Source organism: Lithobates pipiens, unplaced genomic scaffold (assembly GCF_037356315.1).
Source record: "Lithobates pipiens isolate NorthernLeopardFrog02 unplaced genomic scaffold, aLitPip1_a1.2 Scaffold_19, whole genome shotgun sequence".
NCBI lineage: Eukaryota > Metazoa > Chordata > Amphibia > Anura > Ranidae > Lithobates > Lithobates pipiens.
This window is the reverse complement of record NW_027507764.1, coordinates 197,433,836-197,460,920: the sequence shown is the minus strand read 5'-3', so window position 1 is coordinate 197,460,920 and position 27,085 is coordinate 197,433,836. Positions and strand designations below refer to the sequence as shown.

At 44.4% G+C, this 27,085-nt stretch overlaps 1 protein-coding gene across 1 annotated transcript in view; it reads right to left on the bottom strand.

The window, feature by feature from the left end:
• Positions 1 to 16,111, bottom strand: part of LOC143998037 (epidermal growth factor receptor-like) — a 77,405-nt gene extending 61,294 nt beyond the window's left edge. Inside the window, exons 1-5 of the mRNA XM_077493816.1 lie at positions 16,052 to 16,111; positions 15,495 to 15,681; positions 5,486 to 5,614; positions 3,822 to 3,884; positions 1,772 to 1,890 (exon numbers count right to left, since the gene is read on the bottom strand). Of these exons, the coding sequence (XP_077349942.1) occupies positions 1,772 to 1,890; positions 3,822 to 3,884; positions 5,486 to 5,614; positions 15,495 to 15,681; positions 16,052 to 16,111 (558 nt within the window). The remainder of the gene's footprint in view (positions 1 to 1,771; positions 1,891 to 3,821; positions 3,885 to 5,485; positions 5,615 to 15,494; positions 15,682 to 16,051) is intronic.
• Between the last annotated feature and the right edge of the window lie 10,974 nt (positions 16,112 to 27,085).

The following is a 27,085-nucleotide window of genomic DNA, read 5'->3' as shown; positions in this document are numbered from 1 at the left end:
TATGTATGTAGTATTTTCCCACTGTTTCTTTGCTGTACAGAGTGGTTGTTCATGTAGTTAATGTGGAGCTCCACCCAAAAGAGGAAGCTTCCGCTTGTCTGCCTCCTACCTACTTGATGTCTGTTTACCTGCAATGTCTCCATTGTAGGGGACCTAGAGCATTACTTTGCCCAGGGGCCCTTGATGCTATTAAGACAGCCCTGCATGAGAGCAAAGCATGGTCAGTTTTCTAGCTGTGCTGGCAACTCATCCTGCTCTCCTCCAATGATCAGAGATGTCCAGACATGACCCCCCTTCCCCGCACACAGCCATTCAGTGGGAAGACCAGTGTGCTGCTGTTTCTCCTCCCCCATCTCTCTGATCTCCTTATGCATCTGAGAATAGAGGGGATGTGATCACTTATAAAAAAGGGAAAATAAGTACTTATAATGTTTTTAGATCTATACACAAATGTGTTGCCTTTCATTTATATTGTAACCTCTTGGTAACGGCCGCATGCATGGTACTGAGCAGCCGGATATTTGCATGCATTAGTGCAAAAACAGATGCGATGAGGGCACACATCTTGCGTGCTCCTGGCACAGTTACTGGTGGCTATCAGAAAGCTCCCGATAGCAGATTGGGAGCTTTCCGATCATGTGTATGCCATGACAGCCAATCTCGGTGGTCACATGGTCATAAACCCAGCCCCACCTCCCAGCATCCTAAACCCCTTAAAGGGCCATGAGGGTTAAACAGAATTGGCTGTTTTACAAGCTGAGGGTTCACAAGGTGATAAAAATAGCATAGGCTGAAGACTATGGAAATGTTAAAGTTGTACTGAAGGCAGATTAAAAAAAAAAAACACAAATGAATTATTACTACATCTTTAAATGTATTTTTTAATCCAAGTAGTATAAGTATCTATGTACCTAAACTGGCATTAGCCTCCTGCAGTTCCCAAACAGCAGAGCTTAGACAGGAGGAGGGGGAAGCAGCACTACAAGTAGCCAAAGTTGTGCTACACTGCAACAAGCATGCAAGATGAGTGTATTGACAAGCTGCTTCTTCTTTCACTGACCAGTCACAGGGTGGGGTAGAGAGAAGACCTGAAGTGTGTGTGTGCTGTGGCAGCTCTGTGTAAATCTGTGTAAAACTAGATCAGCAGAAATACAAATCCTTTGGAAGGTAAAATGGCTCCCTTATATGTATTTCATCAACTGTTTTTTCCTTGAGTTCAGCTTAAATATTTGCTATCATGCAGTTATGCATTTTTGATAACTTTGTTTTACACAAATCTAGCCAACAAACACCAGCGTTAGCAGTAAATAAGCAGACATATACTAGAAGAAACTCATAAATGATGTTTCACCTAAATATTTCCTAAGGTGTAAGCTATATCAGTTAAAATCAAAAGAGCCATACAACATTTCTATTTAAAGGAAGCATTCAACCAAAGTATATTATATTTATGATATGAACAGTGTTTGGTAAAACACTGAGACTTGCCCTCTCCAAGAACTTGGGTTATTTTTCAGCGACTCCGGTGGAAAACTCCTGACATAATTCCCAACTTTGATCTTCCAACATGAAGTCTCTCACTTTCCCTACTATATTCTCATTAATGTAAAGTAAACAGAATCAGGGAAAGTGAGCCCTCCTTGTGATTGCCTTAGCAGAAAGACTAAACTTTACAGATGTCAAAGTTTTTAAAAAAAACTAAAACTTTACAGATGCAGATCTCTTTGGTTGACCCTTCACTGTCAAAATAGTGTAAGATTATACACATTACCAGGCAATCAGTGTCTTTGGGTCCTGTACAACCGGCTATGCATTGATTGTGACAGCAATCGCTGGGCAGTGGTCCCCTGCACCGTCCAGGACACTCCTGAGCACAGTTGAGCTTTGTAACTGAAAGAAATTACATTTTAAATAACAAACAATAAAAATAAATATTAGCAGCTCGAGATATCATGTTAAACACAACGGGGTTGACTTAAAATAGAAGCCATTCATTTACAAAATGCATGTTAGTAAATCAGGTGAACACGTGTTCACTTTGATACCCAATCATATGTGAGGTAAATAAAAAAAAACAAGATTTCTATTAGGTTACTATGGAACACCAAAAAAGGGAAATCCTTTCTACAAGGAGGGGACTTTAGAGACTTTGCACCACAATAGAGGCAACACAATTGAATAAAAAAACGTTTTATTTTACAAACCCATTTAAAGATAAGTAATGGGGCCTAACATGACTACCCCAATAAAGTTACAATCGGTACCACATGCAATGTATTAAAAATATATTGTGTAAATAAAGTACAAATAGATACTTGGTAAATTCCGATGGTCTATTCCAATGAGTTTTGTGGTCTACAGCTGCTTCATCAGGGATACTGCTGAAACATCGCCACATATATTAGGCTTGCACAAACTGCTAAACTCCAAAGGAACTTTACACACAGGGCTTACCTGCCAACCCCTGACAAAACCATGGTGTTTGGGGCACTGAACCACCCAGAGGCGAGGCGGGGACCACAACCAGCCAAACCGCAACAACACAAATTAAGTATGACAGTTTGTCAGAGCAAGATGCGCTGCACCACATATACTAGGAAATGACTAATTGAAGTGAGCACAGATTCACCTAATTTACTAAGCTAAATGAACAGAACCTACTCCTTTTGTACATGAATCCATTTTTTCTATCGGTGATGCATATAAAAGGACAGCAAAGCATTCCTTTTATCTACATAATGGGGAATCATTATGCAGTTTACTAGCAATAAGTTATAGACATAAGGCATTGGACTAGATATACTAGTTTGTAGATTGCATTTGTTCGACATTTATATACAGTAAGCTTCATTAAATATTATTCACAGCATCCACTAAGGCACATGTGTCAAACACAAGGCTTAGGGCCCCCCAGACCATTTCATGTGGTCCTCGCATCTCTCCTGCAGCCCTGGCATCCTCAGCACTCACCTTGTCTCAGCAGTCGGCAGCAGAGAGGAGGACAGAACTCCTCTGCCAGATCAGGCACCTCTCTGGGCAGCTGAAGCACCCCCTTGTCTCCACCTCCACTAATCTCAGCATTTAGCAGACTGACTCCAGCCCCCCTCTTACAGACACTGCACTTTCTTCTTCCCAGCTTTGCAGTGGCACAAGGCAAGGGGTCCACTGTGATGTAAGGGAGGGTGGGGGACTCTTGACTTTTGATGGTGGGGGTGGGGGTCTTGACATCTGATGTAAGGGGAGGGATTTGAAAATCTTGTCCTACAGATACAACCAGCCCTTTGAGGGCAACCATAATGCTGATAGGGCCTGTGATGAAATTGAGCTTGACACCCCTGTACTAAGGGATCCACACTTATCAAATCTCTGCAAGATCTGTCCTCATAGTGATCTGGATAGCACTAAACACAGAGGGTCTCGCATTGATAACCCATATTTATTTTGAATGCTACCTTGTAGGTGTTACTAGCAAATAATGTATTTTCTATTTTAACTTCAAAAACCCTTTATTTGATGCTTTTATTGAGAAGTGAGCATTACTTTGTTCTTCTTTCTTTTATCTTCATCGAATTGGCTTGTGATTTTCAGATCAGACACAAAAATTCCACTTGCAGAGAGACATTCAAGCAGTGTAGGCACAACCCGAGCAGACTACCACATGAGAATCAGGGTTACTGACTCTGGTAAAAGAAGCTTTTCTGGTGACTCCTGTGAACACCTTATGTTACTACAATACATATACCTTTTTTTATCATGACAAGTAACAGCTATACTTAAATTGCCATTGTTATAGGAAATAAGATATTTAGAAATCAACTTACGTATTTGGCAGTTCTCTGGACCAGGTCCCCAGCAAGATCCATTGCAAGCATCACATTTAAAACCTGCAGTTTTAAAAAACAGCAAATAAGTGTGGATCTTCTCTACCGGGACAAGATTAGGGGTCTTAGGCTGGATTCACACTTATGCAGTTTTATTGCTTTTTGCATTTTGCAGATTTGCACTACAGAACGTGTTCCATAGGAAACCATGGTAAATGGACTGTAGTGCAAATCTGTAAAATGCAAAAAGCACTAAAACTGCATAGGTGTGAATCCAGCCTAAGGCCTGATTCACACCTATGCATTTCTAGTGCATTTTGCATTTTTCATATTCACACTACAGTCCATTGAACATGGTTTCCTATGGAACACGTTCTGTAGCGCATACCTGCAAAATGCAAAAAGCACTAAAAATGCATAGGTGTGAATCTAGCCTTTAACGCAGCAACTGTATTCTTTGGAAGATTTTTTTACACCTCCTGTTCCATTGTAATATTTCTGAATTCTCATCACCTGTCTCAGTTTCAACAATCCCCAGGACAAGGAAAGAGGGTGAATATCCCAAGCAGGGACATGGCATTAAAAATCTCCCTCTGAGCAGATCCTTTTCTCTGTGTTTTCATTGCAACTAAAGCTGGGTATACACTAGTAGAATTCTGAACAGAAAAACTAAACAAAAATTTGTACGAAAATTCTTAGGAAATTTCATACAAAAATTCTCATAACATGGGATGTCATTTGGAAGCAGTTTAAGATTTCATTTGCTTTTAACATTTGATTTGCAAATGCATGGACTTTACCAAACAAAAACCATATACACTGTTGGAAATGCGTACATTCGAGAAAGATTTTCCATCCTGCTCCTCCTCTTAGGCTGGGTTCACACCTATGCATTTTTTGTGCATTTTGTAATTTGCAGATTTGCATTACAGATCGTGTTCCATAGGAAACCATGTTAAATGGACTCTAGTGCAAATCTGCAAAAATCACTAAAATTGCATAGGTGTGAATCCAGCCTAAGTATATAAAGGCTGACCCCTTCTGAATTTCAGTAGAGAGCTCAACATTTGCTGGATCATATTTACAATTAAAACCCAGCAGGGTTTCTAAGGCTGGATTCACACCTATGCTTTTTTAGTGCTTTTTGCATTTTGCAGAGTTGCACTACAGAACATGTTCCATAGGAAACAATGTTAAAATGGACTGTAGTGCAAATCTGCAAAATGCAAAAAGCACTAAAACTGCATAGGTGTGAATCCAGCCTAACCCTTCCTTACTCAATTCAAAATTTTAGCAGAGCTATAACTTAAATGAACACCTTATTGTGGTTTTCTCATTCTTGAATTTTCCTTCTACCATTAAAAAAACAAAGAAGTAAGCTAACAGCCTCATACACAGAAATCTTGCTTAGAGTGCATATGTCTATCTGTCTGTCTGACTGCGGTATGGAGATGTGTATGGCTCTGTGCTCCTTGTAAAAGCTGAATATATAGCACTCTATAAAACAAATTAAACCATCTCTGAGCACATTTTTTAATAATAATAAAAAAAAATCCTTATCAATTGTTCATAGTACAAGCTCACATATGACTGACTTACTTAGAAAAAAATGTATTTCATTGCAGATTATAACCAGCAAGCAATTCTTCAATAGGCATACATACAGTGTGAAAGAGATGCGTTTTCTGCAAAAATCCTAATATTGTCCAACCTAGCAATGTCCTCCCATTTAATTGTATCCAAGCCACAGAGTCTAGGATTTCTTGCTATTTTAACTCCACCATGGGTAATTTCTGTAAACAAAAAGTTATGATGCACAAATTAGAAATTCTTATGGACTTTTTTTTTTTTTTTTTTTGCACAGAAGAAAACTCCCATTCATCCTATTCATATACAGTATTTAAGTGAACCTAATCTCAAAAGAAACGGCATTTTATTCCATGGTATCATTGTGAGTACGTAGTCAAAAACATTCTTACTGCTTAAAAATGAAAATCAGTGTTACTACCAATAGGAGCAATTATTGGTCACCTGGTGTCTAATAGGAATGTGATCAAGAAAGTCAGTACAGCAAATATGGTCAGTTAGTTTTTACACAAGACTCTCAAATAATGGGAGGTACACAATCCATCTGTGGTGCCATCGTTTATGAGATTTTGAAAATACATATGCATTTGTTGTGGGATTGGCTGACCTACCATTACCCTCGGCATCCCCCCTAGACCAGCCTTTTTCAACCAGGGTTCATGGGCACCCTGGGGTGCCTTAAAGTTTCTTCAGGGGTGCGTTGGAAAAATGCCTAAAATTGCCCAACAATTGTATATAAGCTAGCATAAAGATGCCTTTTAAATTACACCAAGTCAAAGGCATAGATGTGCACACAGGATGTGCCTGGGCACACCCTAATCACCTCTTCTGGCACAGATTCCCCCTGATATTTCATCAAAACCTCCTAATACAGCTCTTAAAATAATTGTAAAAAAAAACAATAAAAGAAATTTAAAAAAATAATACAAAATAAAATAAGAATAAAAACGACTGACACCAGCCATGGTCTTACTGACACCAATCTCTGCTCTACTGACACTGTCCATTCCTCTATTGACACTGTCAGTATATATACACATGCACACACACGTTTATGTGTTTGAGCTTTGGGGTGTACACCCTAGTGCAATAGGCTGTGCACACCTATGGTCACAGGTTTTCATTGGGCACCATTAGAACCTTCTAGCTGCTGGCATCCTAACGACCAATGGCATCATCAGTTGATAAAGAGTATTTCTGTCGCTTGTATAGCATCCTTGCTTGACCCTCCCCTGCCCCTCTCCATCAGTGCTGGCGTCACGTTAGCTGAGTGAGAAAAAACTGAAGGGGAAGAGAAACATTGGAATACTAGTCAGTACTAGTTTGCAAAAGTATATTTGCTTTGAAAGAATAAATTACCTCTAACATTGGGTGCCCTACTTGTAGTTGTGGATGTTGCTGCATTATGTAAAACTATTAGAATAGCTTTTAAATTTTAGAATGGGGTGCCTCGAGACTGTCCATAATTATTAAAGGGTGCCTTGACTGAAAAAAGTTTGAGAAGCACCGCCCCTAGACCCATGAAACGGGTCACCTGTCTCCTGCAGTAGCTAATTTGCGGGTGTGTACTGCATAGGCACTTCCCACAAATAAGAACAGCCCACACATTTGAACTGTTATTAATGTGTTGTGTGGGGAGGGAAAGGGATAGTGTGTGTTAGGAAGGAACTGTGGAGGAACTACCACTATAGTAGACTATACAGTTGATATGGAGCCAGAACCAGGAAGAGGGCCTAGTCAGGATCCCAGGGATGAGAGGTGGTGGGTAGAAGGAAGAGCTGCTATCCTTACTTGTTCATTCCTCCTATAAGAAGTTAAATTGGACTAGTCATTCCCATCCAGACCTCTGTTCAGCATAGGACCTGCTGTGCCAACTCACTCTATTATCACTGTCACTTGTAAAAACATAAACACAGAAGTCAGAAAAGAAAGGATTCCATTTCAAGTCCTCCACCTCCTGTATTTACACATGACAGTGGGTGAGGAAAGTAAAAAAAAATCTAACACTGCATGATATTGGCAGTGTTAGATTTTACACATCGGACATTTTTTACACATTTTTGGGACCATTGTCATTTATACAGCAATCAGTGCTATACAAATGCACTGATTCCTGTGTAAATGACACTGGCAGTGAAGGGGTTAACCACTAGGGGGCAGTGTAGGGGTTAAGTGTGTCCTAGGGGTGTGTTGCTAACTGTGGGGGGCGTGGCTGTTTTTTACACATCACTGATCTCTGCTCCAATCACAGGGAGCAGAGATCAGTGTAACTGTTGCTAGGTAGAACAGGGAGATGCTTGCTTACTTTAGAATCTCCCCGTTCTTCCTCCCCGTGAGAAGATCACGGGTATCCCTGCGGCGATCGAGTCCTCAAGTACTCATGAAGGTCCCGACCAGTGAGCAAGCACGCCGCTGACATCATGCAAGCAATGGCATGGTGGCAAATTTAAAGGGACATACCTGTACACCCATTTGCCTGTCTGTGCCATTCTGCCGTCGTACATCGGCGTGTGCCAGTCGGAAAGTGGTTATAGCTGAACTACAGCAATGATATATTTTGGTCTAGCTTAGCCAATGTAAGTATGCAATTCTTCTCTGTGTAAGCTGTAATTTACAGTAGTATCCTGAGCTACTACTGTAATAGCCACAATCATCCGGGTGCAGTGCCGATAGCTGCCTTTCTGCATGGTAACCACAGGGGGGGGTCACACAATTGACAGGGTCTCCATTCAGAGAAAGATTTGCATTTTTTCATTGAATGCAAAGAATTCTCTAGTTGGGCGAAGTGGTTAGGAGGGCAGAGATGTCACAATCTCCACTTTATAAAAAAAAAGTCAGTGCTACTACCCATACATCACATAGATAGCAGAGCTCCTCAGGTCCTCGATCCACAGTTGTTGGCTGAGTAGGGAAATAAGGAAAAGATGATCCGCACTCCGGTGATTGCTCTTAAAAAATGTAGTATTTATTAACAGGCCACAGTGACCAAACGCAAATAAGAAAGGTTGATGCTTTTCAGCCTATAAGGCCTTAGTCATAAACAATCTCCACTTTGTCCTATCAGAAAAAACTGCATTAATGAGAAAAATGCAAGGCTTTCTCTCAATGGCAGCTGTGCTGAGCAAACAACGCCCTGTGGTTACTATCAGAAGGGCAGCCGCTTGGCACAGCCCCTGGAGGATCGCAGCCAATACTGTAGTAGCTTGTGCTACTGCAGTGATATACAGCTTACACAGAGGCCGACTGGGTATCACATATGCATAGTTGCCAACATTGTAAAAAAATGTATAGGGACACTTTTTTGTATGCAGGCGGAGTCTTATTATAATTAGGGGGCAGGGCATTCGTTTGTAATTGTGGTGTAATGGGAAAAGGAAAATGTGGAGAGCGAAGCAACAATTCTTTTTTATAGATCCTCAGAGAGTTCTTTGCCATGAGGTGCCATGTTGAACTTCCAGTGTCCTGTATAAGAGCGTGAGAGCGATAACACCAAATTTAACACACCTTCTCCCCATTCGCACCTGAGACCTTGTAGCACTAACGAGTCACATGACACCAGGGAGGGAAAATGGCTAATTGGGCCCAATACTGACATTTTCAGTTAGGGGTGTACTCACTTTTGTTGCAGTGGTTTAGATATTAATGGCTGTGTGTTGAGTCATTTTGAGGGGACAGCAAATTTACACTGTTTTACAAGCTGTACACTCACTACTTTACATTGTAGCAAAGTATCATTAATTCCGTGTTGTCAAATGAAAAGATATAATAAAATATTTACAAAAATGTGACTTTTGTTAGATACTGTATATATATATATATATATATATATATATATATATATATATATATATATATATATATATAGTGCCACCCCCAAAGGAGCAGCTTGAATATGTTTGGTTCTATAATCTGCCTTTTTTCGACCCCAAAGAAACAGTTTTGAACACTTTGGAACACCTAGCAACTGCCGTTAGTATGAGCACAACAGTAAATGCACACAACTGTAGGAAACCAGAAAGTATGTTTACTGAAAGGTTTTTTCTCCTAAAAAAAACAGCAGTAGTATAACTGAGTAAATGGAAATAGTAAACTCTGCTATGGATTACAAAGTAACATGCAATTGATAAATAGCACAATTCACCCAACTTAAATGGCTTAAATGTGGCCTATGTGCTCAGTCATAAAGGGGGAACAGAGACAGCATGTTACCAGCCAGCAGGTCTCCCTAAAATCCTGAGCCCACAGGTCCTGAAGGTATATACACGTTGTACAAAATTCAAACAATGTCAACTTATATTTTGAAAATCAGAGTTCTCCCTTAACGAGTACAAGCGTTAAAACACTGAGTCCATTGCAAGGTAAAGAAGAAACATGGAAGCTCTCACATTGGAGATATCCAGGTATCTTCAGCTAGCTCAAGGCCCAAGGAGATCTCTATGCAAGGAGGCTCAAGAATAAGGAGCAACTGACGTAAGGTGTCTCCTGGGACAGGCTCTGACTAGGAGACAGGGTAAAGTTGTCTGTAGGAATAGTTTGCACAAGATGGGCTATCGTCCACTCACCAATCCAGCGATACCAGGAACCGAATAGACACACGGGACAGGCTCAGTGGGAATGCCCGACTGGCAACCGGTAGCAGGAAGGTACAGCGATGTCTGCAGATAGACACCTGGAGATACCCTCTGGGTCCCCTCTGGCAAGATGCACACAACCGTCCAACTGTGAAGCTATGGCAGGATAGGCACACCGACACCTGGAGCTGTGGTAGGATGGTGACACTGATAGATAGCAGCAGCCCCTCTCCTCACGTCCGGTCTTCCCCTCACCTCATGGTATTTTTCCCTTGCTCCCAAGCAGCCTTTTTGTGTCCTTTTCCTTTCTTCCTATGCTGCAGCAGTGGGGGACCGCTATGGGGCCACTGGTGTTGGGGACTATATGTCCCAGAATCCCCCACTGCTGCAGCTCTGTCCAGTGATAGGCTCCTTCCCCCTACCAATCAGGAGACAGGGGAAGGAGCAGAAAAGGTGGCCATGTCTCTGGGAGCACTGCTCACATGCAGTATAGTGCGAGGAGGTTTCTGAGGCACAAATTCAGGAGCCTCTGGCCTGAGGATCCCCGGTGTCTGTCACTTCAGGAAGAGGAGGGAGGGTGGCAGGCCATGGCATCTGAGACAGCCACAGCCAATCCATCCCCATCTCTTCATCTTTACTATCTTCATCTTCTACATCTAGGGGTACAGACTGAGATTTAGTCACTGGTCAGAACCTCGGAAAAGCTGTGGATGAGGACTGCGAATCCAGCTGTGGTGGCATGCAAACTGCTTCTGACAGGGGCAAAAGATGATTTTGATGCCTAGTCTTTAGCAGGCCCGTGCTTTCCTCTGGCTGGATCTGGTATACTGGTAACCCTGGCAGCTGCCTGCAGATGACATAGGGTTGTGGCTTCCAGTGATCATCCATCTTGTGCTTTCCAGGGACACCCAAGTTTCTCAGCATCACTCTGTCACCAGGCTACAAGTTTCTACATTCGCAACTTGAGGTCAAAGGTCAATTTTCTTTCCATATTGTGAAAGATCATGTTACGCTGAGTAAATTGATATCCAACATGTCATGCTTCAAAATTGCGCCCGCTCTTGGAATGGAGACAAACTTTGGCACTTAAAAATTTCCATAGACAACATTTAAAAATGTCTACAGGTTACCAGTTTTGAATTACAGAGGAAATCTTGTTCTAGAATTATTTCTCTCGCTCTCCTGATTGTAGCGATACCTCACATGTGTGGTTTAAACACTGTTTTCATATGTGAGCGCTACTTACGTATGCGCTCGCTTCTGCACGCAAGCTTGGAGGGAGGGGGCGCTTTTAATTTTTTTTGTTATTATACTTCTTATTTTTTATTTTTACACTGTCCTTTACAAAAATTGGGGGCGTGGCCTGGCACCAGAGCAAGATGGTTACATAGACAGAGAGCTCCGCCATCCAGAGCTTCTGTCTGACTTTTCAGTAGCGAGAAAGCCTCGATCACACTGAGCACCGATGGCAGGGAGAAGCCACTTAGCCTCCCAGTCTCAGCCGGACCAGTCTACTCAGATGAGCAGGAACATACCAGGGATGTTCCGCACTCAGCTCACGGACTCACGCATCTCAAGCCGCGGATCGGAGTGTAGGGAGCTACATCGCCACAGACACCCCTCCAGAGTAATCCTCATCCCTCTCCTCTCCTGTGCCTAGCCGATCTACAGCAGGTGGCCTTGTATAATAAGAACACCCTGTCTGCTGCCATATCAGACTTAAAAACTAACATTAGAGCTGTTGCCACGAGGCTGGAACATATGGAAAATGTCGCCATGACACATGGCGCTGCAATTAAGCAAATACAGCAAACCAATACTGTACATACACAACATTTGATTGACATGTATAGGCATATGGAGGATTTGGACAATAGGGGTCATAGGGGCAATCTGCATATCAGATTTTTTTTGCATTGATACATGAAAAAATTAGCATATTTGATTTCTCCCATAGACTTGTAAAAGGTGTTCCGTGGCTTTCGAATTTGCGGCGAACACCCAAAATTGTTCGCTGTTCGGCGAACTGGTGAACAGCCAATGTTCGAGTCGAACATGAGTTTGACTCAAACATAAAGCTCTTCCCTGATCTCAGCAACTAAAGATGAATCCAGTAAGTGGCGGAGATGATGAGAACACTGCGGGAGGGGGGTGGGCACATCTCTCGCCGGCAATAAAAGTGCTCTTGCGGCGAATCCTCCGCAGCGACCCCTTTTATCTCAAAGTGGACCGCCCGCCATTGAAGAAAATATTATGGCAGCTATCGGTTGCCTTAAAAATGGTATTTAATGTGAAAGGACTGATGTATATCAACAGCGGGCGGTCCAGAAGTGGTTACAGTATAATTGGACTTTTACAAACAATTATACATTTGTACTTGTCCCAACAACCTCTGAAAAACCAGCTTGATAGGTTAGCTATTATGAAAAGCCCTGTTTCCAGAAATACTACCAATACTGTCCTATGAAAAATCTGCTTCTAGGAGAAGGATTACTCATTTAGCTCAGTGCAGAGCATGTGTTATGTATTCCGACAGCTTGTTTGCACTAAAAATGTATACTACGACAGCACCAGACCATGCTGCTAAAAGCTGTAGAAAAAGGTAAATAATCATAATGCCATATTTAGTGATTTTGCAGGTGTAGCACCCCCCTAGTTTGGAGTAGGCTGCTAGGTAGATTTGGAAAAGAAGAAAGTAAAGCTACAGAGCTACTGCAAAGAACTGATGAATATCAAGAGGAGGATCAGGAATGAAGGATAATGTACAAAGGAAATTCAATTGAATCCAATAAAATGGTGGCTGCTTCCCTAAACCAGGTCCTGAGAACCTAATACACATAGAGAAAAATAAGCAGAAGAGGGGGCCTCCATCTAAATGTAAACTGTGCGTAGCACCCCCTAGCTAGTGTGCTAGATGTAAATGGGTTTGTTAGGGTAGGAAAATTGGTTTGGCTGAGAACCAGGCCTGGGTGAATCTGGATCAGGGTTAGTGACTTGGGGAGCTGGGTGACTTAGCAAGAAGCTTCTCTTGTTTGTTTTCTGGAAACTTGGAGAAACTTCCATCTGTACTGTAGTGGGCAAAAGTTAGGAGGAACTGTTTGGCATATGTACAGTGCCTCGAAAAAGCCTTGAAATTTTTCACATTTTGTCATGTTACAACCAAAAACCTAAATGTATTTTATTGTGATTTTATGTGAGAGATCAACACAACGTGGCACATAATTGTGAAGTAGAAGGAAAATGATAAATGTTTTTTAACATTTTTACAAATAAATCTGAAAAGTGTGGCATACATTTGTATTCAACCCCCTTTACTCTGATACCCCTAACTAAAATTTTGTGGAACCAATTGCCTTTAGGAGTCACCTAATTAGTACATAGAGTCCACCTGTGTGTAATTTAATCTCAGTATAAATACAGCTGTTCTGTGAAACCCTCAGAGGATTTTCAGAGAACCTTAGTGAACAAACAGCATCACGAAGGCTAAGGAACAAACTAGACAGATCAGGGATAACGTTGTGAAGACATTTAAAGCAATGTTAGGTTTTAAAAAATATCCCAAGCTTTGAGCATCTCACAAAGCACTGTAGTATGGTACAACTAAAAACCTACCAAGATTTGGCCGTCCATTTAAACTGACAGACCGTGCAAGAAGAGCATTAATCAGAGAAGCAGCCAAGAGGCCCATTGGTAACTCTGGAGGAGCTGCATAAATCCACAGCTCAGGTGGGAGAATCTGTCCACAGGACAACTATTGGTGGTGCACTCCACAAATCTAGCCTTAATGCAGTGTTTCTCAATTCCAGTCCTCATGGCCCACTAACAGGTCATGTTTTCAGGCTTTCCATTATTTTGCACAGGTGATTTGATCAGTTTCACTGCCTTAGTAATTACCCCAGCTGTTTCATCTGAGGGAAATTCTGAAAACATGACCTGTTAGTGGGCCATGAGGACTGGAATTGAGAAACACTGCCTTAATGGAAGAGTGGCAAGAGGAAAGCCATTATTGAAAGAAAGCCATAAGAAGTCCTGTTTGCAGTTTGCGAGAAGCCATGTGGGGGACAGAGCAAACATGTGGAAGGAGATGCTCTGATCATATTAGACCAAAATTGAACTTTTTGGCCTAAAAGTAAAATGCTATGTGTGGCGGAAAACTAACACTGCACATCAACCTGAACACCCCACCCCACTGAGAAACATGGTGGTGGCCGCATCATGTTGTGGGGATGTTTTTCTTCAGCATGGACAGTCAGAGTTGATGGGAAGATGGATGGAGCCAAATACAGGGCAATATCAGAAGAAAACCTGTTATGCCGCGTACACACGACCGGACTTTTTGACGGACTTGGTCCTGCGGACAATCCGACGGACTTTGCAGCTGAGGTCCACTGGACTTTCAAACGAGTGTACTTGGCCACACACGCTTACTCCAAAAGTCCGACAGATTCGAACGTGGTTACGTAGAATAAGGAAGTTCATAGCCAGTAGCCGCCCTAGCATTGGTTTTAGTCCGTCGGACTAGCACACAGACGAATGGATTGTCCACTAAAAGCAGAGTCCGGTGGACAAATTTGAAGCCAGTCTTATTTCTAGGTCCGCCGGACATTTGGGAAGAAAAAGTCCGCTGGAGCCCACACACGATCGAATTGTCCGATGGGAAGTCCGATCGCATGTAAGTGGCATTAGAGTCTGCAAAAGACTGAGGCGAAGGTTCACCTTCCAGCAGGACAGCGGCCCTGAACATACAGCCAGTGCTACAATGGAATGGATTAGATCAAAGCATATTCATGTGTTAGAATGGCCCAGTCAAATTCCAAACCTAAATCCAATTAAGAATCTGTGGCAAGACTTGAAAATTGCTGTTCACGGACGCTCTCCCTCCAATCTGACAGAGCTTGAGCTATTTTGCAAAGAAGAATGGACAAACAAGTCAATCTCTAGATATGCAAAGCTGGTAGAGATATCCCCAAAAAGACTTGCAGCTACAATTGCAGCGAAAGGTGGTTCTACAAAGTATTGACTCAGGGGGCTAAATACAAATGCACGCCAAATTTTTTATTTGTAAAAAATTTTGAAAACCATTTATCATTTTCCTTCCATTTCACAATGTGCCACTTTGTGTTGGTCTATCACATAAACTTCCAAATAAAATACATTTTCTTTTTCGTTGGGACATGACACAATTTGGAAAATTTCAAGGGGTATGAATACTTTTTCAAGGCACTGTATGAGGTACTCGACCAATCCCAGGGCAAAAAGGGTCTGGAAGGGGGTAGGCACCTTTTAAATGGGCATGAATCATGCCAGCAGGAGGTTGTTATCAGAATGCAGGGGTTGATTACTTATGGTTGCTCAGTGTTTTACAGGCTTACTTTCCCCTGTCTTCTAGAGGATTCTAGAACATATTGGGAGGAAGAACAGGGTATATAGGACATAGTTTACCAGTGGCTACATAGGTATACTGTATATACTTCATATTTAAATCTGATTGTTACATAGTAATTTCAGACTATACCTTTTAGTTGTCTCATAGGTAGCTCCTCTAGGCCTGTTTTGTTATCTTTACCATAATTAGATAAAATAGAGAGGGAGAATTGTCTATTGAACAAAGTGTTTCCTCGGATCACCTGCAGGTTGGTCAATGGAATGGACTTGATAAGGTTAAGACCGATCAGAACATAACCTTGCACTTCTTTTATGCTCTAAAATTGAATAAAAAATGATTATGAGTATATATTGATTAACTGTCTGATATAACAAAGCACATAAAATACACAATTTCACAAATATAAAAGATTATTAAGAGTGGCAGCTTGTTGGGTAAGCCCCTCTTCTCCCAGATCATGTTTTGTATATGTGTTGTGTAGAGAACAGATAAGCAAACAAACCTACCATTTTCAAAAGTTTGCAGAAAATTTTAAAGTTTATTCAGGCCCAGCAGGTATTTCTGAATAATGTCCAATTTGAAGGACCTTGTATATATTACACGTGTAGTGGGTGTCAATCCCCCAACCAGCCAGCCACCGCAGTCAGAAGTAGACAGGACAGCAGCTGTGGGGGATCGCCACCCACTCTGTTCCTGCTCATTGGTTCAGAAAGATGACCAATCAAGAGAAAGGAGGAGAGGGGCATCGTCGGACATGTAGTTATGTCTACAAGTGGCCCTATGGCCATCTCCAGAGGGCAAGCTACAGCCCCCAGGGTGGTGGGATAAAAGGAGGGAAAGAGGGATGTGGAGGCTGCCTGGGAGCAGGGGGAGAGACCACAAGGCGGCCAGAGAGACCAGTTGCAGGAGGAGTTCTTGCCTCTTGCTTGTTATTGAGTTGAATTGATTGCTACCAGGACAGAGTGTACGTAATGTCCTAAAACGTGTGTTCCTTCTCACCCCCCCCCCCCCCCCAAACAATACCTGCACTTTAAATACCCAATAAGCTATTTTACCTGATGGTATTCAGGCTCTTAGTCAGAGAAAACATCTGTATAATGACATTGAGGCTCAGGTCATTTTGCAAATTGGAGCTACAGTGATGTTCCCAACAATTTACACCTAAAAAATGAAGCTAAAGGCTTCTCCAATAGAGATGGACGAACTTCCGGTGGGACGTTTCGCGAACGCAAACCGCGAACGCAGCCGAAAGTTCGCAAGCCGCAAAGTTTGCGGCGGGCCCCATTGACTTCAATGGCAGGCGAACTTTAAAAACCTACAGGTCATATTTCTAGCCACAAAATAATTACTAGCTGTACACACATAGTCCCACCACATGGCCACTGACATAACACATGTATGAAGTGAATCTGGGATCGACAACTACAAGCATTCTTTTTTTATATGTGAAATTTTGACAATTCAGGACTCAGGAGAGCATGAAGGCAATAGAGAAGAGGAAAGGTCAGGGTAGGCTATGAAGAGGGTGCGGGAGATGATCACCAGCACCGTGATATAGAGCACTGACACCAGCACTGTGATAGAGAGCACTGACACCAGCACCGTGATAGAGAGCACTGAGACCAGCACCGTGATAAAGTGCACTGACACCAGCACCGTGATACAGAGCACTGACACCAGCACCGTGATATAGAGCACTGACACCAGCACCGAGATATAGAGCACTGACACCAGCACCGTGATATAGAGCACTGACACCAGCACCCTATATATTGTGCACCTATACCAGTCCTTACAAGGACCTTTGTGGACCTAGTAGCTAGTGATTTGCATACTGTCCCTCAGTCCCTATACTGATAAAGGACTGCTGCAGAATAGGGCAGTAATCTGCAGCAGTGCACCAGCACCCTATATATTGTACACCTATACCAGTCCTTACAAGGACCTTTGTGGACCTAGTAGCTAGTGATTTGCAGACTGTACCTCAGTCCCTACACTGATAAAGGACTGCTGCAGAATAGGGCAGCAGTCAAGTATAATATTCTTTCTATATTTGGAAGAAAGTATATTATACATGTACAACCCTATATACTGTACACCTATACCAGTCCTTAAAAGGACCTTTGTGGACCTAATAGTAATAGCTAGTGATTAAACTGACTGTCCCTGCTGCACACAGCATCCTGTCCCTCCCTGCACTGACAAAAGACAGGCTGCTGCAATGACCAGCACAGCAGTGCACTCAACCCTATATACTGTACTACACGTATACCATACCAGTCCTTAAAAGGACTTTTGTGGACCTAATAGCTAGCGATTTGTGTCACTACAGTCTCTCCCTGCTCCACACAGCTTCCTGTCCCTACACTGAAATAAGACAGAATGTAAAATGGCCGCCAGATCAGGTCTATTTATAAGGTGGGGGAATGTCCAATTGTCCATGTGCTGAAATGTCTCAATTGGCTGTCCTGTACCCCATGATGGATGTGTCATCATAGGTCAAAGTTCTTTCACACTGTAAACACATATGTCCACTGGGCGAACAGTGGCAATAGTCCGCCGATTGGGTGAATCGTGAACACGCAAAATTCGCCACTAAATGACCGCCGGGCGAACAGTTCGGCCATCCCTATTCTCCAACACTTACATGGGAGAAAGAAGACCTAAGGATGACTTGATGTTTGAAACACTGGGAGCTATTGATGAACTGAGCTCAGCTATTGGAGCCTTAAAGTGGTTGTATAGTCCTTTTTGGGACTTTTACCTACAGGAAAGCCTATAAAAAGGCTTACCTGTAGGTAAAAAAAATTGCAGCGGCGCATGCGCATAGGGGATTCTCGGCTGAAAACCCGACAGATGCCGGACTCTGCCGGGAAGAAATTTCCGGCGCGTATGCGCGGGAGTGACGAGTCCAGTCCAGCGCTGTGAGTGGCCGGAGCTGCGATACCCGGAAGAAACACAGAGGGAACATGTCAGCTCCCTTGGCGTGGATCGGACCAGATGTTGGGGCCTCGTTCTAAGGTAAGTATTTCATAATGAGCTAGTATGACACCAGCACCGTGATATAGAGCACTGACACCAGCACCCTATATATTGTGCACCTATACCAGTCCTTACAAGGACCTTTGTGGACCTAGTAGCTAGTGATTTGCATACTGTCCCTCAGTCCCTATACTGATAAAGGACTGCTGCAGAATAGGGCAGTAATCTGCAGCAGTGCACAAGCACCCTATATATTGTACACCTATACCAGTCCTTACAAGGACCTTTGTGGACCTAGTAGCTAGTGATTTGCAGACTGTACCTCAGTCCCTACACTGATAAAGGACTGCTGCAGAATAGGGCAGCAGTCAAGTATAATATTCTTTCTATATTTGGAAGAAAGTATATTATACATGTACAACCCTATATACTGTACACCTATACCAGTCCTTAAAAGGACCTTTGTGGACCTAATAGTAATAGCTAGTGATTAAACTGACTGTCCCTGCTGCACACAGCATCCTGTCCCTCCCTGCACTGACAAAAGACAGGCTGCTGCAATGACCAGCACAGCAGTGCACTCAACCCTATATACTGTACTACACGTATACCATACCAGTCCTTAAAAGGACTTTTGTGGACCTAATAGCTAGCGATTTGTGTCACTACAGTCTCTCCCTGCTCCACACAGCTTCCTGTCCCTACACTGAAATAAGACAGAATGTAAAATGGCCGCCAGATCAGGTCTATTTATAAGGTGGGGGAATGTCCAATTGTCCATGTGCTGAAATGTCTCAATTGGCTGTCCTGTACCCCATGATGGATGTGTCATCATAGGTCAAAGTTCTTTCACACTGTAAACACATATGTCCGCTGGGCGAACAGTGGCAATAGTCCGCCGATTGGGTGAATCGCGAACACGCAAAATTCGCCACTAAATGACCGCCGGGCGAACAGTTCGGCCATCCCTATTCTCCAACACTTACATGGGAGAAAGAAGACCTAAGGATGACTTGATGTTTGAAACACTGGGAGCTATTGATGAACTGAGCTCAGCTATTGGAGCCTTAAAGTGGTTGTATAGTCCTTTTTGGGACTTTTACCTACAGGAAAGCCTATAAAAAGGCTTACCTGTAGGTAAAAAAAATTGCAGCGGCGCATGCGCATAGGGGATTCTCGGCTGAAAACCCGACAGATGCTGGACTCTGCCGGGAAGAAATCTCCGGCGCGTATGCGCGGGAGTGACGAGTCCAGTCCAGCGCTGTGAGTGGCCGGAGCTGCGATACCCGGAAGAAACGCAGAGGGAACATGTCAGCTCCCTTGGCGTGGATCGGACCAGATGTTGGGGCCTCGTTCTAAGGTAAGTATTTCATAATGAGCTAGTATGCGGTGCATACTAGCTCATTATGCCTTTTCCTTTGCAGGTAGGAAAAAAAAAAAAACACATCAGCGGGTTTACAACCGCTTTAATGTGGTTGTAAAAGCTGGACTGGACATTTTTTATACCGTTTTTTTTTTTAAAGATATTTTTATTAGGTTTAAACAAACCAACATACATACAAAAAAAACACCAAACAAACAATCGCTGAACAAAACTTGGTGAATCATAGGTATACAGCGTCGAGTACTAAGCTCATATAGTTAAGAGACAAATGATTATACAGTGGTCAATCAGTAATTACCATTGTGCATAGTTCAAACATTCCATCGATGTACAGTAGCAATGGCAATCTGCATATCTGCATATAGTGTACTGTATTGTAGCACGATCTATAGGTGACTTGCAGGGCATATTCATTATGAGGAGAATGTCAGGGGGCTGGCCAGTCATCTATCCCAAATTTTGTGGATGTTTTTTTCAGTTTCCGGAGCTCAAAGGTAAGCTTGTATAGTGGTATAGCGTCATTAATTAACTTTAACTAAAGAGTTTTCAGAGAAGTCTGTGTACCCTTCCATGATAACAATATAGCCTTTCTAACATATAAATAGAGAATATGTAGTAGACTCTTGGCATGCGAAGATAGTTGCAAGTCACCAAAAATGCTCAGTAGACCGTTCTCGGGACGATTAATGTTAGAGAGGCCTAAAGCTGAGGAGATGAAAGAGCCCACCTCCACCCAGAAGTGCTGAACCACTGAACATGTCCAGAAACAATGTAGTAAATCGGCATCCTGTAAGTGATATGTCCATGGAGGCCCGTCTTTAAAGTAGCAGAGGTTGTGGTGCTGTTCATTCTGTTCTCATTAGTCTCATCTGCTTTTTAGAATGGCCAGAGAATTCTGTCTGGATGCTAATCTCCGAATTGTGTCTGAACTGGAGAAATTGGAGAAGTACCTAGGTGCTGCATATTCTGAGAAGCTGGAGAGAAAAGTGAAGGAGGAGACCACCTGGAGCTAGGAAAGCAGCAAAAGGCTCTTTAAAGCAGAACTTCAGTAATTTATTTATCGTACATCATGGGACACAGGGCAGTCATTACTATATGGGTTATACTCCACCTACTGGTGAATGGATACTGGTAAATCAATTAAAACAATAAGTCCTCCCCTATATAACCCCTCTTACACAAGAAGTACCTCAGTTTTTTCGACAGTGTCCTTTAGGTGGATGGTCACTGAAGTGACACGTGCTCTTGGAGCATACTTGGAGGTCCGGATGGTTCTATTAAGAATCGTGGACTTCAGTCAGATCCATTCGAAAAAGCTATCAGCCAAAATTGCTGGTACCCAGGCCTCATTGGAAAGAGGCTTGGGTACCATCCATTAGGGATGGGCAAATGGTTTTGCCCATGCATAAGTTCAGGTCGAACTTTGGTTGTTCGGATGTTCTGCGAACACCGAACAATATGCGGTGTTCAGGGCAAATTCGAAAGCCGCCGGAACACCGTTAAAGTCTATGGGACACTAACATGAAAAATCAAAAGGCTTATATGCAAGGTATTGTCATAAAAAGTGTTTGGAGACCCGGGTCCTGCCCCAGGGGATATGTATAAATGAAAAAAAATTTTTTTTAAAACATCCGTTATTTTGGGAGCAGTGATTTTAATAATAATGCAGTCTTATGGCGCTGGACCCTGCATAATGGAACCCTGTACAGTGTTTGTTCTGACCAAGGTGCTTTCCTGTAGGGTGCTATACGGGCCCAGGGGAGTGGACCCTGGATTAAGGGGGACCCAGTCTCTGAAGGTCTTTCATGACAAAGCTCGCCATGATGGGTGAAGATTAAACTTCTGTTATGTTCAGAGTCCTGCAGCAGGAATGGTAAGTCTGCATTTTTGCAGTTTCTCTTTTAAAAGTGTGTATGCATGTTGCATAAATATAGGTGTTTGCGTGGATGCATGTGATGCATGAACACATGGTGCATAGACACGTGTTTGCATAGATCCAAGTGGTGCAATATATGTTGCATAAACACATTTCATAAACACACGCTTGCTTATTCCGTAAATGCATGTCTCTATGGGCGCGTATTGCGTAAGTGCATGTTTGACATTTTGTGTTTTGCCTAAACGCATATTTGCTTAAACACATACCTACATGCTTCCATAAATGCATGCCTCCATAAATACATATTGCTTAAACGCACGCTGGCAGGTTTTCATTTATACTGCATACATATTTGCTTAGTTTAAACTATATACATATGTGCTTATTTACAGTAAACTGTATACATATGTGCTTAGTTGCATTAAACGGTATACATATGTGCTTATTTGCCTAGGACTACATACATACGTGCTTATTTGCTGTGGGATACATACATATGTGTTTACTGCCTTGAGCTGCATATGTAAATGCATGAAGGGTAGGGATGAGCTTTGTGTTCCAGTCGAACATACTTTCGACTCAAACATCGGCGGTTCGCACGTTCGGCGGATACCAAACGTTATGGGCCGTTCGCGACAAATTCGTATTGCGCTCAGGGCCCACAATGCACTGTGCCATCGCAGTGCATTGCTGGCTCATGATTGGCCAAGCATGCACTGCGACCCTGCATGCTTGGCCAATCACAGCGCCGGCAGCGAGGAGAGCCATGATTGGCCACAGGCAGGATGCCTGTGGCCAATCATAGCTCAGGCTGTGTAGTACACGCCCCACACTATATAAGACCGCCAGCGTGGCGGCCTTGTGTAGTGTGTTGGTGTCTGTAGGAGTTAGTGGGTGTTCTCTGTGTACCTTCAACACAGTATATACCATTCGTTGCTCTTCTGTAATTGAACTTTTAGCAATCTGCAGGAGTTTGTGGGTGTTGTCTGCGTGCCCTGACCGCAGTATACACCATTATATCCACATATCCACCTATATAGCTAGCTATATTGCTCTTCTGTAATAGAGCTTGCAGTCAGTTGTAGGAGATTGTGCATGTTGTCTGCGTGCCCTGACCGCAGTATACACCATTATATCCACCTATATAGCTAGCTATATTGCTCTTCTGTAATAGAGCTTGCAGTCAGTTGCAAGAGATTGCGCGTGTTGTCTGCGTGCCCTAACTGCACTATACACCATTATATCCACCTATATAGCTCTTCTCTAATTGAGCCATCTGCCATCTGCAGGAGTTAGTGGGTGTTGTGTGCCTCCAGCACAATATACACTACCCAATTGCTGGTTTTCCCATCTCCCTTCAGGCCATTACCATGTCTGGAAGGCCAACAAGGAGAGGCAGACAGGCACGAGCCGATAAAAGAGGGCAAGCAGGCTCTGTGTCTAGAGACAACAGTGCTGGTCATGGACGCGGTGTATCGTCATCATCAGCACGTGGCCATGGGACACGCTTGTCCTTCTTTTCGGCAGCTGGACATGTTGAGCCGCATCATGCCGAAGACTTGGTAGAGTGGATGACAAAGCCCTCTTCATCCTCCTCATCCTCTCTCACCCAGGCTCAGGGTACTAGCAAAGCAGCTGCCAACGCATCGTCTTCCCTCGTCTCAATCTTCTTCAATCTTCATCTTCCCTAGACCCACCACGTCCTCCTGAGGAGTCCCCTGAACTCCTTGAGCACAGTGTTGGGTACATGCTCCAGGAGGATGCCCAGTGTTTTGTAGGCTCTGATGATGATCCTCAGCTAGAGGAAGGCAGTAGCGTGAGCACAGAGAGAGGGGATGCTCAAGAAGGACAGCAATCTGGCAGTCATGTTCCACAAGCTGCAGCATACTGCCAGGTTTTCTCCAGCGATGAAGAGAGAGGGGATGATGAGGGCACTGACTCCACGTGGGTGCCTGGTAGGAGGAGGAGGAGGCACATGTCCAACGAGGCAGGATGCCCTCCGGAGGCCAGCTTAGGGGCAGCACACCGACTGAATCACACCGCAGGGCTCCGCCTGTGCAGGGCGCTGCCTCTGTGCGTTATTCTAAAAGTTCTTTGGTGTGGGCCTTTTTTGAGACGAGTGCATCAGATCACACCGCTACTATTTGCAACATATATCTCAATCGTATCTCGCGTGGCCAAAACATCAGCCGCTTGGGCACCACATGCTTGACCAGACATATGTTGACCTGCCATGCAGCTCATTGGCAAGCGTACCTCAAAGACCCACACCAAAGAACAAAGCAGACCTCTCCTTGCTCCTCATCAGCTGGGATCTCCAACCCCACTAGACCTTCAGTCCTCTCTGAAACCTGCTCTGAAAGGAATGAAGGTGTAGAATTAGGTGTGTCACAGCTAAGTGCCTCCGGGCACTCTGCTAGCAGTACACCCACGTCTGATTATAGCAGGCAAATTTCCCTGCCCCAGCTGCTGGACCGTCAAAAGAAGTTCACTCCCAGCCATCCACATGCCCAGCGGTTGAATGCTAGCTTGGCTAAATTGCTAGCACTTCAACTGCTGCCTTTTCAGTCGGTAGATTCGGCCCCCTTCCGTGAGTTTGTACAATGTCCGGACCCCAAACGCCACTTTTTCTCACGGAAGGCGATTCCGGCTCTCTACCGGCATGTGGAAGGCAATGTCCTTGCCTCGCTGGACAGGGCGGTCAGCGGTAAGGTGCATATTACCGCTGACTCATGGTCCAGCAGGCATGGACAGGGATGTTACCTGTGTTTCACGGCCCATTGGGTCACTCTTCTGGCATCTGGAAAGGATGCAGGACAAGGTGCAGTAGTGTTGGAGGTTGTTCCGCCACCACGCCTCCAAAATGCTACTACTTGTTGTGACACACCTCTCTCCTCCACCCGCTCCTCTTCTTCTTCCTCCATGACTTCTTCCAGTGCTCTGTCCTCAGAACCAGCGGTGCTCCGTAGGCGTTCAATGGGCTACGCAAGTACGCAGGCAAAACTATGCCATGCCGTGCTTGCGCTGGTTTGTTTGGGGGACAGGAGCCACACTGGGGCAGATATTTTGTCAGCTCTGCAGGGGCAGGCCGAGAGGGGGTTGACGCCATGCCAGCTTAAGCCAGGAATGGTGGTTTGCGACAATGGCACCAACCTCCTCTCCACCCTCCGACAGGGACAACTGACCCATGTGCCCTGTGTGGCTCATGTCCTTAACCTGGTGGTGCAGCGGTTCTTGGGCAGGTACCCGGGCTTACAGGATGTCCTGAAGCAGGCCAGCAAAGTCTGTGTGCATTTCCGCCGATCATTTAATGCCTGTGCTCGGCTGGCTGAGCTCCAAAAGGAGTTGAACCTGCCCAAGAACCGCCTTATATGTGACATGCCCACCAGGTGGAACTCAACGTTGGCCATGCTGCAGCGGCTGCACACACAGCAGAGGGCCATCAATGAGTACCTGTGCGACTACGGCACCAGGACAGGGTCAAGGGAGCTCAGTTTTTTCTCACCATGCCAGTGGGGCATGATCAGGGATGCATGCACTGTCCTGTCACCGTTTGAGGAGGCCACAAGGATGGTGAGCAGTGACAGTGCATGCATCAGTGACACTGTACCTCTTGTCCACCTGTTTGAGCATACGCTGTGTGGAATAATGGACAGGGCACTTGAGGCAGAACAGAGGCAGGAAGAGGAGGACTTCCTTGCCTCTCAAGGCCCCCTTTATCCAGACAGTGTTCCTGCTGTCCCACCAATCATACAGGAAGAGGACGAGGAGGAGGAGGAGGGTGATTGTGTCAGCATGGAGGTGGAGGCTGGCACTCAGCATCAGCAGTAGCAGTCTTGTAGGGATGATTTACAGTCCCAAGAAACCTGTGGACTTGTACGTGGCTGGGAGGAGGTAGCTGCGGATCATGTTGTCCTTAGTGACCCAGAGGACTCCGGACCGAATGCGTCGGCTAACCTACGCTGCCTGGCCTCCCTGATCCTGCAAAGCCTGCGGAAGGATCCTCGTATTCTTTGGATCAAGGAGAGATACCATTACTGGCTGGCCACTCTCCTTGATCCATGGTACAAGGTTAAGGTTGCCGACCTTATCTTGCCGTCGCAGAGGGAGCAGAGGATGAGACATCTCCGGGAGGCCTTGCAGAAAGGTCTGTGCAACGCGTTCCCAGAGACTGGGAGGTTACAAACTCCTGGTCCTGGACAACATGTTGCTGAGGCATCGTTCAGAAGGAGCGGTGGAGAAGGTGGCCGTCTGACCGATGCGTTCAGATCATTTTTTAGTCCGAAGCCCCAAGGTATGATCGTTTCCAGCAACCATCTCCAGCGTCTGATTTACAGGTGCAGGAATACCTAGGGGCAAGGTCAGACTTGGACACCTTTCCCACCGAAAATTCTCTGGCTTACTAGGTCTTGAGGATGGATCACTGGCCAGAGCTTGCACAGTATGCAATTGAGCTACTGGCCTGTCCTGCATCCAGCATTCTTTCGGAATGCACCTTCAGTGCTGCTTGTGGCTTTGTTACCGATCACAGGGTGTGCCTGTCCACCGACTCAGTTGATTGACTGACCTTCATCAAGATGAATCAGTCTTGGATCACCCACAGCTACCAAGCACCTGAAGCTGATGTAACGGAATAATTTTTTTTAAAAATATCACATGCCTTCAAGATTGCCTATGCTGATGCTGAGTGACTGTCCTGTTATGTTGATTGTCTATCCTCTTCCTCCTCCGCTGATATGTTGGAAGAACATTTTTGGTTCTGGGTGATGCCAACAGCCCAATTTTTCTGCCCCTGTTTAACAGGGGCGTTTAATTACAATTTTTGATGCAATGCTTTGCAGCAGGGCTCATTCCTGCACTACAACTAGAGTATATGGGAGAGGTTGCAGTGTCGTGGCACCAGCACCAGTGCCTAAGGCCCAATTTTTCTGCCCCTGTTTAACAGGGGCGTTTAATTACAATTTTTTATGCAACGCTTTGCAGCAGGGCTCATTCCTGCACCACAACTAGAGTATATGTGTCAGGGAACTCACCATACGTATGCCCGTCCCCGTATAGCGACAGTTTCCCTTCATTCCAGGTGGCATGCGCGGTGTCCCCGTCAGAGGCGTACGAATTCCAGGACGAACGGACGTATGCTAATCCGAACACGTGAACACCTTGCTCCTGTGACCTTGCTCCCGTGATCCTTGTTCCTGTGACCCGTTCCTGACACCCGCTCTTTGGATACCCTGTGCTACTATCTCCTGGACTACCTTTGACCCCGGCTTGGACTTCGACTTTGGCTTGTCTCCTGAATCTGTACCTCGTTTGCTTGCACGTTGCCAGACCCTTGCTTGTTCCTGATTACGCACCTGCCTCCTGTTATTGTACCGCATTGCCTGCCAGTTGCCGACCTTGCCTGTTACAGACACGGAGTGCTTCCTGCACACCTACTGATCTTCCGGTGCCTACCTACGTGACCAGTCAACATCT